At 35.9% G+C, this 16802-nt stretch overlaps 1 protein-coding gene across 8 annotated transcripts in view; it reads right to left on the minus strand.

Annotated features, from left to right (window-relative positions):
* Dmd (dystrophin) overlaps window positions 1-16802 on the minus strand; it is a 2313977-nt gene that overhangs the window by 1104499 nt on the left and 1192676 nt on the right. For all 8 annotated transcript variants that reach the window (XM_075957213.1, XM_075957212.1, XM_075957218.1 and 5 more), the window contains exon 44: window positions 12582-12729. In XM_075957213.1, the coding sequence (XP_075813328.1) occupies window positions 12582-12729 (148 nt within the window). The remainder of the gene's footprint in view (window positions 1-12581; window positions 12730-16802) is intronic.

Raw genomic sequence — 16802 nt, forward strand, 5'->3', positions numbered from 1 at the left:
AAGGAAAGAGCTGTACTCTTGTTCCTACAACTCTCCGGCCTTTTTGCCTTAGTTAGATGTTTCCCAATTCTTTGCTAAGCAGCATTTTATCATAAATTTCAAAATAACTAGATTTTAATCTTTAAAATTATTTTGAATGTTCTGACATAAAACACAAATATTTGAGGCAATAGATTTGCTAATACCTTGATGTGGTTACTATCTAACATTTGCAAATGCTGAAACCTATATCTATCTCATAAAAAGTACAATAATTATGTTATACTACAAATTAAACCTTTGAAAGTCAACCCCTTGCATTAATACTATAAATTCCCATTTGAGCAAATTAAAAAGTTTGTTTCATTTCCTCCCATTTTTGTCAGTGTCTTTCAATTTGATTTATGAACATGGATCAATTCCATTTCAATATACAGCCAACAATAAATAATGTTTAATTAGAGGGCACTGGGAAAGTTGATCTTTTACTTTCACACTTTATTTCTTTGTTCTCTCAAGTATGAGTTAACAAACTTTTCTGTAAAAAGGTACATATTAAATGTCTTAGGCTACGTAGTCCGTATTAACTTGAGGGCAACTACCTAGTCAGTACTTCCTTCGCAGCCATAAAGTAGCTGTAGACCATATGTCTATAAAGAAATGTTGTGAAATTCCACTGAAACTTTATTCACAAAAACAGGTTGTTGGGAGGATTTGGCTCCACAATTTTCTCCTTTATTACTATGATATTCATATGAGCAATATTATGTTGATAATTTATAATAGCACTAGAAAAATTATACATTGTGTTAAAATTAATTTCATTGCAAGTACCATGAGTAATGTCTCAGGTGATAGATTTACTCATAAAATTAACTAGCTTAATACACTTCATGAAATTGTGGATTCCCAGACAGAATATAAATCTGTTATTTAAATTTCTCTGAAATGTTCTTCAAAACTAGTTTAAGTAAAACGAAACACTGAACCAATGAAAAAGAACTAAAGCAGTAAGTACTGTAAATTCATAAAATAAAACCATTTTCTGACAAACCGTGATTATGAGACCACAAAACCTACAGAGAAATATGTCATTAATTCGAAATGTGTCTGCATCAGATATGCCCACTAGTTTTCATTACTCATGTCCTTGAAACTTTCCTCTATTAATTTTTACCAAGGGCATTAATATGAGTTAGGTGCCAATATAATTCTGTCAATTATAGCCTTTCAAGGATAAACAGGGGTTTTAAATTTTGTTTCCTATTGTGTTTGCCTACAATTCATGTTTCTGACCCCTAAAAATTAGTTATCCAGTAGAAATATTTACCGTTATTATTATTATAGATATTTGCTATTAATCTTGATGCTCAACCATTAATAGGCTGCTTTTATTATAATTTGTCAGTTTTATGATTTTTCAAAATTTACACCTATATTAGAACATTTTCTTTCTCTGTGTATTTTGTTCATAGATTGTGCTAACTTTCGGCTGTTTTAAAATTACTTATATTGCTTATTTTATAATCCCCCAAAGAATGTTTTCCCAAGTAAGATGAGCAATTTCACAGGTGTGATGCTGGAATATCAAGAAAAATTAAGAGCCATGAGACCAGATACTGCCAGGAACCCACCCCCAACACTCACTGGAGGGTCTGGACCCAGAGGCTGGACAGCCAGAAACCTAGGAGAGAACCAAATATAACTGGCAAAGAAAATCGCCAGTGAAATGATTCCTAACGATAATCTACTTTACTCATAGATCATTGCCTAGCCCAATTGCGATCAGCAAGGCTTCATTCAGCAACAAACAGAAACAGATGGAAAGACCCAGAGTCAATCATTAGTCAGAGCTCAGGAAATTGTGTGGAAGAGGGTTAGGAAGGGTTTCGAGGGACAGAGGAGCCAAGTTCATCACAGGAAATTCACAGAATCAACTAGTCTGGACTCATAGCTGCTCACAGTGAACTGCCAAACAGAGAACTGGCATGGGAATGATCTACTTCCTCTGCACATATGTTATAGTTGTGTAGCATGCTCTTCTTGTGGGACTCCTAAAAATGGACACAGGGGCTGTCTCTGACTCTTTTATCCATTTTGGAGACCCTTTCCTCCTACTGGATTGCCCTGTCCAGCCTTAATAGGAAAGGAAGTGCCTAGTCTTATGGCAACTTGATATGTCATAGCTGGCTGATATTCCTGGGAGGCCTGAATGTTTTTGAAAGGAGGAATGTATGGGGCTGGGGAAGAGAGGAAGTTAGGGGAAAGGACTGGGATGAGAGGAGAGAGGAAAGAGATACTGTACAGCCCTGCATATTAGCATCACTATCCTGAAATACTGAGACTGGGAATTCTTTAAAGGAAAACAGCCTATTAGCCTATCTTTTTACTCCTAGTAGCAAGTGTGTCTGATTTGTTCAGGGTAGACCCAATTAAAATTTATGTTCAATTAAGGAGCTCACAGTGTGTTTCAGGGCTAGCAAAATGGCTCAGTGTTTAAAATAATTTATCAGCCAGCCTCAAGATTTGAGTTAGATCTCTGGGAACCAACTGGCCTTTGGATATTTGTTTACACAGTATAAAAATGTGTGTATGTTTTGTTTCACCTGCCTAAGGTGTCTTTTTTTTAAATTTATTTATTTATTAAGGATTTCTGCCTCCTCCCCGCAACCGCCTCCCATTTCCCTCCCCCTCCCCCGATCAAGTCACCCTCCCTCATCTGCTCGAAGAGCAATCAGGGTTCCCTGACCTGTGGGAAGCCCAAGGACCGCCCACCTCTATCCAGGTCTTCTAAGGTGAGCATCCAAACTGCCTAGGCTCCCCCAAAGCCAGTACGTGCAGTAGGATCAAGAACCCACTGCGATTGTTCTTGAGTTCTCAAGTATTTCTCATTGTCCTCTATGTTCAGCTAGTCCGGATTTATCCCATGCTTTTTCAGACCCAGGCCAGCTGGCCTTGGTGAGTTCCCGATAGAACATCCCCATTGTCTCAGTGTGTGGGTGCACCCCTCGCGGTCCTGAGTTCTACTCAGCAGTAAAAAACAAGGACTTCTTGAATTTTGCATACAAATGGATGGAAATAGAAAACACTATCCTGAGTGAGGTAAGCCAGACCCAAAAAGAGAAACATGGGATGTACTCACTCATATTTGGTTTCTAGCCATAAATAAAGGACATTGGGCTTATAATGAATGTTCCTAGAGAAGCTAAGTAAGTAGGTGAACCCAAAGACAAACACATAGGCATCCTCATGAATATTAACCTTCATCAGGCGATAAAAGGAGACAGAGACAGAGGAGCACGGGACAGAAATCTCAAGGTCCAAATCAGGAGCAGAAGGAGATGGAGCACGAGCAAGGAACTAAGGTGTCTTCAGATTAGTTTACTAAAGAGCTGAATAGCCAGTAGCTAGTCAGGAGAGAAGGGGCGTGACTTCCATGGAGAGGAATTAGGAAAGAATCTGAGATTGGCTAGAATAAAAAAAACACCAATGATAGCCTTTGCTGGAGAGGTTGTGGAGAAAGAGGTACACTCATCCATTGCTGGTGGGAATGCAAACTTGTGCAACCACTTTGGAAAGCAGTGTGGCGGTTTCTCAGGAAATTCTGGATCAACCTATCCCTGGACCCAGCAATACCACTCTTGGGAATATACCCAAAAGATGCCCTATCATACAACAAAAGTATATGGTCAACTATGTTCATAGCAGCATTGTTTGTAATAGCCAGAACCAGGAAACAACCTAGATGCCCTTCAATGGAAAGAATGGATGAAGAAAGTATGGAATATATACATATTAGAGTATACTCAGCAGTAAAAAAAACAAGGACTTCTTGAATTTTGCATGCAAATGGATGGAAATAGAAAACACTATCCTGAGTGAGGTAAGCCAGACCCAAAAAGAAGAACATGGGATGTACTAACTCATATTTGGGTTCTAGCCATAAATAAAGGACATTGAGCCTATAATTAGTGATCCTAGAGAAGCTAAATAAGAAGAACCCAAAGAAAAGCATATAGGCATCCTCCTGAATATTAACCTTCATCAGGCGATGAAAGGAGACAGAGACAGAGACCCACATTGGAGCACCGGATAGAAATCTCAAGGTCCAAATCAGGAGCAGAAGGAGAGAGAGCATGAGCAAGGAACTCAGGACCGCAAGGGGTGCACCCACACACTGAGACAATGGGGATGTTCTATCGGGAACTCACCAAGGCCAGCAGGCCTGGGTCTGAAAAGGCCTGGGATAAAACTGGACTCGCTGAACATAGCGGACAATGAGGACTACTGAGAAGTCAAGAACAATGGCAATGGGTTTTTGATCCTACTGCACGTACTGGCTTTGTGGGAGCCTAGGCAGTTTGGATGCTCACCTTACTAGACCTGGATGGAGGTGGGCGGTCCTTAAACTTCCCATAGGGCAGGGAACCCAGATTGCTCTTTGGGCTGATGAGGGAGGGGGACTTGTTAGGGGGAGGGGAGGGAATTGGGAGGCAGTGGCGGGGAGGAGGCAGAAATCTTTAATAAATAAATAAATAAATAAAAAGAATCTGAGGTTGGCAGATTAAGCCAGTGAGATGTGGAGGACCTTGGACATACAGTATGGAGGAGATGTAACAAGCAATGTGGCAGAACCTAGATTAATAAAAGTGAGTTAATTTCAGTTACAAGAGATAGTTGTGAACAAGCCTATGCTAGCCCAAGCCATTTATAATTAATAAGAATTCTCTATGTCATTTGGGAACTTGCAGTCCAAAGAAAGACCAACTACACTCTGATAAAAGGAGAGAACCAATTCCTGTAAGCTGTCCTATGAACTCCCCTACATACTGTGACATGAGACATCCCCTGTCCTCTCAAACAAAACAATGCAGAAAAAACCTAAAGCATGTTTTAATGAGTAATATAATGGGACCACCACATTGTTGTATTATCAGATTATATGACAAGTCCATGGATGTGGAAGTGGTTAGAGCACTGTAATATGAGATATCTGGGTTTGGGATATGAAATAGGGTAAGAATGGCAGAAAAAAAACAACAAAGGATCCTTTGCCTAAAGGAAAATATGCAATGAAAGCATAATTCCCCAGAGCATTTGCACATTCAAAGAATATTATGTATTGGAGGTTTAAGTAAGTTGTTTTATGTACTGAGGCATATTGGTGAGGAAGAAAAATAAAATTTCCATTCTAATGAGAAAGTACACATAGCATGCATGTAAACATATCTCATAATACTGTGAAGTAGTACTATTATTAAGAATGTAAAGGGGCCAACGTAGAGAAAAAGCAGTATTGTTGTGTATGTTTCTTTATGTCTGATTGTGCATATGGGTGACTAGTTTCTCTTTAAAATATATAGCTTTAACAAAATGTATGTTTGATAGTCATATTAATTAAAAGAGGAATATGCACAAAAGAAATACTCAGAGGCATAGAGGTGAGTTTGGGACATGGAGGCTGAGTAACGGGTATCTGTTAGGGTTCACAAAGTGTGGAAAATTAATCGTGAAGTCAGAAATAAGCATTGGAAGGGATATCAATGTGTAAGAAGGAGCGCAAAAGGAAACTACTGAACATAGCGGACAATGAGGACTACTGAGAACTCAAGAACAATGGCAATGGGTTTTGATCCTACTGCATTTACTGGCTTTGTGGGAGCCTAGGCTGTTTGGATGCTCAACTTACTAGACCTGGATGGAGGTGGGCGGTCCTTAAACTTCCCATAGGGCAGGGAACCCTGATTGCTCTTTGGGCTGATGAGGGAGGGGGACTTGACCGGGGGAGGGGGAGGGAAATGGGAGGCGGTTGCGGGGAGGAGGCAGAAATCCTTAATAAATAAATAAATTTAAAATAAAAAAAAAGAGATTTAAAAGAAAAAAAGAGGAAACTACTGGAATATCTTCTTTGCAAAAGCATTGCTATTTAGTGAAAATTGTGTACATGGAAATTATCTGTTTTCATTAAATATCAATTTCTCTTTTTCTTTGCCTCTATATTTTTGTGAGCAGCTTACAGTTTTATCAATTTGAGATATATAATTACTATGCTCCACATTTTTCTTTTACTCTTGATAATTTCATAAGTGAAGAAAGGGAATCCCTTGGGGGAAAGCTGGGTTTCCCTGCATTTTAAGTAGTTTTTGACTGCTGTGGTTATCATGGTTAGTTACAATGGTTGTGCTTCCTTCTTTATGATACTGTATAACAATTTGTCATCTTAAAGGTGCCGTGCTGGATATAACACTAAAAACAAGCTGCTGACATTATCCAATTATTTTAATACACTTATTTATGAGAGACCTACGATTTAAAGCCCGTCTGAATTTCTACACTGTGCCAAATTCCCAATAAGTCTGTTATTTATTACTTCTGAAAAAAATGTATGGGAGCCAAGCAGTAGTAGAAGATTTCCTAGGCAGAGATAAAAACCCAACAATATTTACATAAGAATGAAGGTTTGTACCCCGTCTTATTGTTCTTGTTATGTTGGGGTCCACTTGACATACCTGGGAGGCCTGCTCTTTTCCGTCAGGGAATGGAGGAGTAGTTCTGGCCGAGACAGATGTGTGGGGATTGGGAGGAGTGGTGGGAGGGGAGAATGGCAGCCACAATATATTTTATGAGAGAATAAAAAATGAAGTACCTAACTATTTAACTATATTAAGACACTGAATTCCCACTGCACGACTAGCTAATATAGCGAAAGACTCATTTTGTAATGTATACCCTTCTTTATGCATTGCAAGTAACTAGAGACAAATACCCCGAGTTGGAAATTTTCTTGTTGATTTCCTTATGTTAGTATACATCCCCTAGCTACAGAAAACAGGATAGATTTTGTGACTACAAAAGGAAATCCTACGAAATTTTATTACTGCTAAGGAAAAATAAAGGGCAAGCAATGGTATGAATTATTCTTAACACTGGGGTCCCAACGAAGGGCAACAGATGGTAGGAATATTTACTCAAGTGATTTTTCCATCAAAGTTTCTATCAGCAGCAAGGCTGTTAAGAAGCCGTCAAATTCACCAGCCAGCTGGTAAAAACAGCACTGTAAAGCTGACTATATACAAAGCATACTTGTATCCAATTTAGTCTTTTACACCATATGTCTTTTAAAAGAAGAGGGTGTTTGAATCAATCTGTATTATAGATTGCCAGTTACCTCATATAGAGTTCTTTAAGAGAGTACATGTCTTATTAAATATTAAAACCCATTCTAAATAGAAATCACATCCTCTGCAGTAGATGTGGTCATCACTGACCTATACAATTCATCAATCAGGTCAAGACAAGCCAGTGGCTTTTCAATAGCAGCCTCTGCTGTAAGAGGGCTTTCTCGCTGCAAATGGAGAAAGTAGAATGCGACTGAGAACTCTAGGGCATCTCCATTAAGTAGAAGAAAGCGTTTTCACGGACCCACTTGTCTCAAACTTTTGGGAAGGATTCCCTTCAATTCCTTTGTGTTCTTTGAATCTTAAGTCATCAAAAGTAGGTCCTTTACAAAGTGCTCCCTTCAATCACTGATAGGCAATGTAAGGAGAAATGAAGAGCAGCTCAGCTGGTCCTTAACACTGATGCAATCTTCTCTCTGCCTTTTCCTTCCAAGTCCAAAATACTGGCACACCTACAGCTTCGCCCATACACTGTGGTCTATTAGATACAGCAGACTAGAATCCTATTCTATATCTATATATGTTTGAGAGTTAATGGTAGAATGATAGATATATTGAAATGTCCCGCATTTAATCAATTTTGGTGCAATTCTTGTCCTATTACAATGATTAAAATTCATTATTTAACAAAGTAAACAGTTTTAATTCAATTTATTTATGGCAAAATACATAAACTAGCACATGTCAATATAATTGAAATTATTAAGTAATAAAACATGGTATTGTAGATTATACCTGAAACTTAACATCGAAACACCTTAGAAAGAGTTACCAACTCATATAAATATAACACATTTTGATTTCACCTGTTTTCCTTAATTTTGTATTTGTTGATTTAAACTCCAAAATTTATGTAAATAATCCCATTGTTTCTTACTTCTTAAGGCTGAATTAAAATGGATTTTTTTAACATTCAAAGCTTCACACATATTCATGACAATATTATTTAGAAGGTATTGCTAATTTTTAATATAGTTCACTAAGCAGCATTATCCCATAAAAGCAAACAGGCTGCTTTTCCATTAAAAGGAAGAATATTCAACACTTGCAAATGCTTAACCTAATGGTGATTTTTTTTATTGTTTCTACTGGCAACTGTAAGGATTCAGTAACATTCAACAACAGCTTATGTTTTAAAAATTATTTTTTTTCAAGTCTACTGAAAGCAGGCTAACTTTTAATGTTAGGGAATTTTATGTTTTCCACATCCATGTTTTTCACTGAGGTAATTGATGACATATCAGTGTATGCTGCCAGCATGGGAACTAATATTATTTTCATGACTTTACTTCATAGTATTCAAATTTATTTTGAAAACTCTCACTAGCGTTTCTTCTTGTTTCTTAAAAACTCAGAAGACAGAAGTATGAGCCACCTCAGGAGGAGAAGCCTGTATGACTGGGAATTTTTTCTCAATTCTTACTCATTGTTATACTTTAGAGGTTCTCATACTTCAAGGAAATAATGTCTAATAGCATTTCCAGTTAGCTTATACTATGTTTCAGATGTTTGAGTTGAATAATTCAGTGACAGATATAACATATATAGTTATGAGATATTCACTCATTAAGAATAATAAGTCATAATGAGGTCTTATAATAAATGTAGAATTACATTGTGAGAAATGTCATTCTTCTATAAATATCATTTCTACTTCCTAGTTTAAGAAAGTGTGGACATAGCCAAGGAAAGAAATGAGATGTTTACTTCAAGATTCTTTGTGCTGAAACAGCTGGACGTGTCTTAATTAAACATCTTTAATAAAACCCGACTCAGAATGTAAACTTATTCAGCATCTTAATGTGTATGTATACAACCATGTGTAGGTAGATTTCATAGTCAATGAAGAAAAAAAGAAGGCTAAATTTTATAGGACTTGTGATATCATAACTTATCTGTATCTATGTGTGTGTGTGTGCATATATATATATATATATATATATATATATATATATATATATATTTGTAGGCTAAAATGGACCAAATAAAATATTTTTACAACATCTCTGAGTAGGAAATATGCTTATAAATATTCACCAATTGTAATAAATGAATTACACTGTCAGGAAATGGAGACTTTTCCAGATCTGTAATATTATGATGGACTTGCATGACTGTATTAGTAAAATACATGCAAACATATTAAAATATTCATAAATTTATGGAAATTTATAAAATGGAGAAGATTTGGCATATTTTAACATAAACATAAGTAACATGTATGAAAGAACAGTTTGAAGACATTGAACACAGGACAAAGGACTATGATTATAAAGTGAATGGCAAAAGTCACAAAACTGAGTACTGAATTTGGCCACCTTCCTATCTAGACAGATTTCAATACTATAGAAAACGATGAGGAAATGTTCAAGACACCGGGTGATTGAATTTAAGGAGATGGAGCAGAAAGTCCAATGGGGCAAACCTAGATATTAGAAGATAGAATACTAGAAATGAGAATGGAATGGAAACGAAGAACTTGAAGATCTGCAGAAGGCATGTTCCAGTTTTCAGGTAGGTTTTAACAGCTTGCAGATGTGATAAAACTATACAAGACTAGGGAAAGAAACTAAATTTTGGTTGTGGTATTTCACAATAGCCACCATGGGAAAATATCGTCATTCAAGTGACATTGAATAAACAAATGACTTTGCCACAGTAGTGGAACAAAATTAGCTAGCTAATTGCAAATAATAATGTATCAAATAAAATCTAAAAAATTAAAGCTGTTTTGAACTAGGTTAACTGGATCCCACAGGATAGCTTAATAAAATTTATCTGACTGACAAATTATTTAACATTTAGAAATTTAATTTGCCAACACCTAACAAAAGTTAAAACTTACCAGATACTAAAATGTATATTAAAACGGCATTCATATTGAGGATAAAATATATTTACTAAATGTAACCAAAATATATAAAGTCTTTTGAATTCATAAAAGAAACTAAGAGTTACTGTATTTGTATTTTATATCATTAAGGCATTGTAGGACAAATTAAGTAGACCCAGGGTAGGAGTAAATCACCCAAATTTCACATCTAAGAAACTTCAATAAAAATATATGACATTAAAATACACGTAAAGGGGATTAGTCAAAGATTAGATATCATAAATGTCATTAAATTTCATAGTATAAATTATATAAAAAGTAATTATGGACAAGCAAGTACCATCAAGAAATTGAATATAGTATTAATGACTAATACGGCCACTTTAATTGAGACGATACATAAGCATTTGATGGTTCCTTACTTAAAAAATCAAGGGTGAAACATTAAAGTTTTAATGAAAATTATGATTTCATTGATATAAAAACAATCAATAGAACAAATAAGAATATATACAGCCTCAACACATAAATTAATTGTTTGACCAAAAATATGCTTGTTAATGCACTTTCTTCATGGTAACTCATTCTCACTGTGGGCTCATTTATGAACGAAACCTTTAAAAAGTGTCAGGTTTATACTGTGGAGGGAGTCTACTAACTGTAGTAAAGGTTGTATATAGCATGAACAAGGCCCTAAGCTCTATTTTAATATTACCCAACTTCTGAGAAGCATAATAGAGGAATATTTTCATTTCTTTATTGCTTGATTTTCATCATAATTGACGCATTTGAAATTTATAATAAATAATTTGTTGTGTGATATTGTAAGTATACAAATTATATATCCTTTGCCAGCTATCTCTAGAAATTTACATATCCATTCAAGAACATATAATATGACTATTATATATAATAATCACATAATATATCTAATTTTATATATACATATGTATACAGTCTTTCAGGTAGAGATTGCATTGTGCTTCCTTAGCTCAACATTCACGTTGGTCCTATTCAGAATGTATCTTCTATAGACTAGCAGATCATAAACTAGTGAAGTTCATCTAATTTATATTAACATTGATGTAAGAAGAAATTTTATACATGTATAATTATAGAAGACTCTAAAAGAATTGTTTTTCTTTCTTTACCTTGCCTATCATATAGGTGCTTGAAGCCTCAATTTCTGAATATAAGAAATTAACTAGGAAAACACTTACAAATAGAGAATGGCAAAGTCTAAGATCATACTGAATCTAAACTTTGAAAATGTTCAAATTGTTTAATGAACTACTGCTGTGGGATAGAATATTTGTTTAACTAGGCAAAAATGTGCTGTGTATGCTTGAGTTGCCGAATAATTGTTTAGTTATGTAAAGATGTTTTCTGCTTTTCCTTGCCAGACCAAGCTACCTGATAGGCCTACTCAAATGCTGAATGACCAATAACTAGGCAGAGCTGGAATAGGTGGGGCTGGCAGCACAGAGAAAAGGAGAGTCAGGCAGTCAGTCTGGAGTCAGCCATCCTGGGACCAGACAGACAGACATGAAGGAAGCAGGAAAGCAGGATGGTAATACATATATGAGGTAAACGAGCCTTGGGGCAGCACATAGATCAATCAAAGCAGGTAAAATTAAGTTAAATGAAATAGCTAAACAAGCCTAAGTTAAGGTCAAGCATTCATAATTAAGAATACGGTTCCGTGTCATAATTTTGGGGGCTTTAGTTCCAAGAAAGCGTTCTAGGAACTGTCAATTTCTTTGACTTTATCTGTCTTAATCAGTATTTTTGAACAATATAAGTTGGCCACAATTCAAACTCATCTGATTGAAAATTGCAACATTAATAATGAACAACAACCCAACAAAAATTTAGACTTGGCATAATAATCCACATTTCTTAGACTTAATCTATATATTGTAACAACTAAATTATATTCCCCACAACCTAATTTATTTTTATCAGCTCATTAAAAGACACAACACATTGGAATTAAATGATTCCCTAGTTATAATCCATATGCTGTATTTCCACTAACATAAACCAGAAAAAGTCAATAAGTACTAACAATGAATTCAACATTGTCTTGGCCTCTGCTGTCTCAGAAGGCATTTTGTCAATAGGGTATATGGAAATATTGCTACATCCCCCAAAACTGTCTTGAGGGAAATACATTTATAATTTTATCATGATGGATATTTGCAGTAACTACATTACTACTAAGTATACCACAGCTTCTCATTCTGAACAGATTCCAACATTAGATCAATAAATACAAACATACACACAGAAAGAGAGACAAGCCACACTATACTACACTCTGCTGTAAGATGTTTTCCTGCATCACAGATGCAACTATATTTCACAGAACATTGTGCCTAAGCAGATGCTCTTGTCCTTCAGAAGACATTCAGATCACAAATTTAGCCAAATTGTTATATTGATTTTTATAGCATGTTCGCAGAACATCACAAACATCAGGAGCTACATATTCCATTGATTCTTCCAGGTGATCTTACTGTAGCTAAATATTTAAAATACTGCCGAAAAAGAAAGACAATATGGTAAAAAAAAAATCTCAAAAGTCTTACCTTAAGATACCATTTGTATTTAGCATGTTCCCAATTTTCAGGATTTTGTGTCTTTCTGAAAAACTGTTCAACTTCATTCAGCCATTGATTAAATACCTTCATATCATAATGAAAGTGTCTCCATTTTTCAACTGATCTCTCAAATCGCCTAGAATTAGAAAATATGGATGAAACAAAACAAACGGTTTATAGAAGTCATTGTATGCTTACCACACATACTTTTGTTTATGCTGACAAATGCAATATTTTATGGTGCCTTGAATTTACAGATTTTAGTTGAAATTATCAGACATAGTAACTAATGTAAAATAGAAAATATAAATTAAAACAAAAACTTAATTTTCCCTTTAAAATTAATCTTGTATATTGATTACAAAAATATTAGACAATTGTTTAGGAATATTAGCATCTTCCTTATGACGAGTTTAAAAGGTAGTTGTAGGACTTTTAAAACATTTCAAAATTATAAAAATTGCTTGGGAACAAATATTCAATTTTAAAACACATTTGTATCAAAATTAAACTATCTCATCAGGTTTATGAGTTTCAACATTTCTTGCTGTGGGATAATGCTTTTGTACACTGTAAAGATTTGTCACTCATATTTGTTCAATAAAATGTTGATTAGTCAGTCACCAGGCAGAAATTATAGTCAGAGTATCCAGACTAGAATTCTGGGAAAAGGAAAGGCAAAGACGCAGTCACCAGACAGATGCAGTGGAAGCAAGATGAGAATGCATCACTCATAAAAGATACCAAGTCTTAAATTTGCAGGAAAATGGGTGGATCTAGAAAATATCATATTGACTGTGGTAACCTAGACACAGAAAGACAAATATCATAGGTACTCATTCAAGTGGCTTTTAGACATAAAGCAAAGAATACCAGCCTACAATTCACAATCCCAGAGAACCTAGACAACAATGAGTACTTTAAGAGAGACATACATAGATCTAATCTACTTGGGAAGTAGAAAAAGACAAGATCTCCTGAGTAAATTGGGATCATCGTGACCATGGGAGTTGTTAGAAGGGGAGGGGAGAGGAAGGGATGGGAGCAGAGAAAAATGTATAGCGCAATAAAATCAGTAAAAATATTTGCAACAGAGAAATACTATCTCGAAAAAAAGAAAAGAAAAAGAAAAATATTTACAAAAAAGGTATCAAACCACATAGCTAACATAGACAAGAATTATGGGTTTAATTAAATTGTGATAGTTAATAATAAGCCTGAACTAATAGGCCAAACAGTTTGTGTGTTTTGTTGGGACTGAACACCTGCGGGACCAGGCAGGAAAGAAACTTGTGACTGCAATTCCTATTGTTTCAAAACTCTAATTAAGATTATTTAAGCACCGAGCTGCTTACAGAAGTCCCTCCTGCCACGCCACCTCAACTTCATGGGGACTCTGCCAAAACTTTGTACTCAACCAGCATTACTCTTCAAACGGTCTGTTTCAGGCCTCCCTTCTAGTCTATCCCAACTCCATTACGTCACCCACCAACACCTAGAAATACCTTCTATCACAGATACTCAATGGCCATACAGAGCTAGAACTCAGATAGGCAATTTTCACTCTCCTTCCTATCCTCATTATGATATCAACAGTCTTACGCTCAATATTTTAGCAGTATTCATGAAGCTGTGTTTTCTTCCACATCAAGTCAACTCGTTAGAAACTACAACTCTTTGTACAAAGCCAAGTCCTCCTAGCAGTTTCAGCCCTGTCTCCTTAGACATGCTCTTTACTTTAGTGAAATCTACTTTCAGCAGCCCCTCCTTCTACCGCACCTCTAAATCCCTAGAGACCCTCCCACTTGGTGAGGACAGGATCCCCTTCACTGTTTCTCACAGACATTCTAAGTCTTGTTTTTAAGTTAGTAAACCTCTATTCCTCTCCTGCCATGCATTTCCCTACAGAAGCACTCTCTACCAGGTAACCCACAGCCATCCATGTTCCTCAAATCTAGAGTGATCAATGAAAACCAGGAGAGCAATAGTCAACAACAACAAAAGCAGACATCAACACCTAGAATTACCTCAATTATCCCAACCACAGATGACTAGACATCAGCACAAAAGCACACACATTAACAGCTGAGATAATATGCTTCGTCTATAATGCACTAACCCTGCAACAGTAGGCCCTGAGAAGCTCAATATAACTGAAGCACGAGACAAGGATTTCAAAATAGGAAGTATGCATATGTTCAAAATCTTGAAGAGGCTATAAATAAATACCTTAAGGGAGACTGTGAGAACCCAACACAAACAGTGAAATGAAAAAAAAAAAAGACAAGAAATCAGAATTTAACATAAAAATAAGAATCACTAAATAATACCCCAACTTAAATAAATCTTGGCACAAAAGGAAGTCAAGCCAAAAATTCAGATGTAAACCTTACTAATAAAGGTTAATACATGGAACAAGAATCTCAGGCATGGAGTCAAAGAAGAAATAAAATTGCTCAAAGAAAATGAAAATTAATAATTAAAATAATTCAGGAGCAAAACATTTGGGAAATTTTTACTTGAGACACTATGTAAAGACCAAATCGGTGAATTTGAGGGTTAAAGGAATGAAAAGAAGCCCAGATTACAGACACAGAAAATATTTTAATGAAGGAAATTTTCACAAACCTAAAGAAGGAGATGTTTATCAAGGTATAAGAAGTATAGAAAGCTCTCTGTTCCCCCAGACCCAATCTTCAGGTTCATCCCATGAACTTCATCAGAACCCCAGCTGCAGCTTCTTTTCCCAACCTTTCCCATGCCTGTGAATCTCAAAGACCACCCTTACCCTGATCTCCCTTCCTCGGCTTGTCATTGTTACCAGGCTCCAATTTATGCAGACACCCCATGCTCAACCACAGGACACACCTGCAAGATCAGGTAGGCAGCCCATGGACCTTTTCTGCACACCCTGTCACCCCAGTTCCAATCCTCAGGATTCTAGTGCTACAATGGAACAAGAGCTGCAGCCTCCCTTCTCACCTGTACCTGCTTCCTGTGGCCCTCACAGATCATTCCCAGCTGTGCTTTCCTTCTATGCTTCCCCAATGCCATCATGTACTCCCTGTGAACATACAAACAAGCAGGCCCATAAAATAGGTACCATACAACCAACACATTCTGAAAATCAAGAAAAGAAACAGAAACCAAGGAAGAAAAACCCCACCCAACAAAGACAAACTGAGAAATCAACATCTCTACCTCTGCTAACCCCAAACCCAGATATCTAGGCATCAGAGTAAAAACAAACTAACATCCAGGCAGATGTGTCTCTATTAGGTCCCAGAACAGCAGGTCGCAATTATGTGAAAATAGCTTCAGCACTAGAAAACAGACCTTCAAACAAACTCTAGGAAGATGATACAGAGCCTTAAAAAAGAAATGAAGACATCTCTTGAAGAAATACATGAAAAAGCAAAAACCAATCAATCAAACAAACAAACAAAAAACAAACAACTAAAGAAAATGGAGGAACTGAAAAAATTCCTCAAGGACAGCCAGGTTAACACAATCAGTTGAAGGAAATGGGTAAGTCCTTTAAAGATGGCCAAGGAAAAGAAAAGAACCGAAGGAAACTGTTCAAGACCTGAAAGTCAAAATAGAGGCAGTATGGAAAATACAAACTGAGGGAATTCAGAAAATGAAAAGTGTAGGAATGGAAACTGGAACTGCAGATGTAGGCTGCACCAATGCAGTTTAAGAGGTGGAAGGTAGAACCCCAGGCATACAAAATCCGAGAAAAGAAATAGATACATTGGTCAAAGAAAATGATAAATCTTAAAAAAAATCTGACATAAATATCCAGAAAACTTGGAAACTAATAACAAGCCCAAGAATAATATGACTAGACAAAGAAGAATCCCAGTTCAAAGGCCCAGAATAAATTTTAAACAAAATCAGGAACCTTTCAAATTCATGAAAACTGAACAATTCACAACTAAATGAAAAATGGATCAAGTCAGAAATTTAAAATGAAATGAAATACTTTGACAGCAGAAGGAATATTAATATAAAACATATTCAAATCTATGGGCCAAAAGGAAATTGGTTTTAATTTTGTTGTAGATATTTAAAATGTACTGCTAATAAAATGAAGAAATTTCATTCAAAAGAAGCAGATGTCAAGAAATAATCAAACTCAACCTGGTGGTGGTGATGCATACTGTTAATCCCAGCATTTGGGAAGCAAAGGCAACCTACATTTATTCT

This window comes from Microtus pennsylvanicus, chromosome X (genome assembly GCF_037038515.1).
Source record: "Microtus pennsylvanicus isolate mMicPen1 chromosome X, mMicPen1.hap1, whole genome shotgun sequence".
NCBI classification, from domain to species: Eukaryota; Metazoa; Chordata; class Mammalia; order Rodentia; family Cricetidae; genus Microtus; species Microtus pennsylvanicus.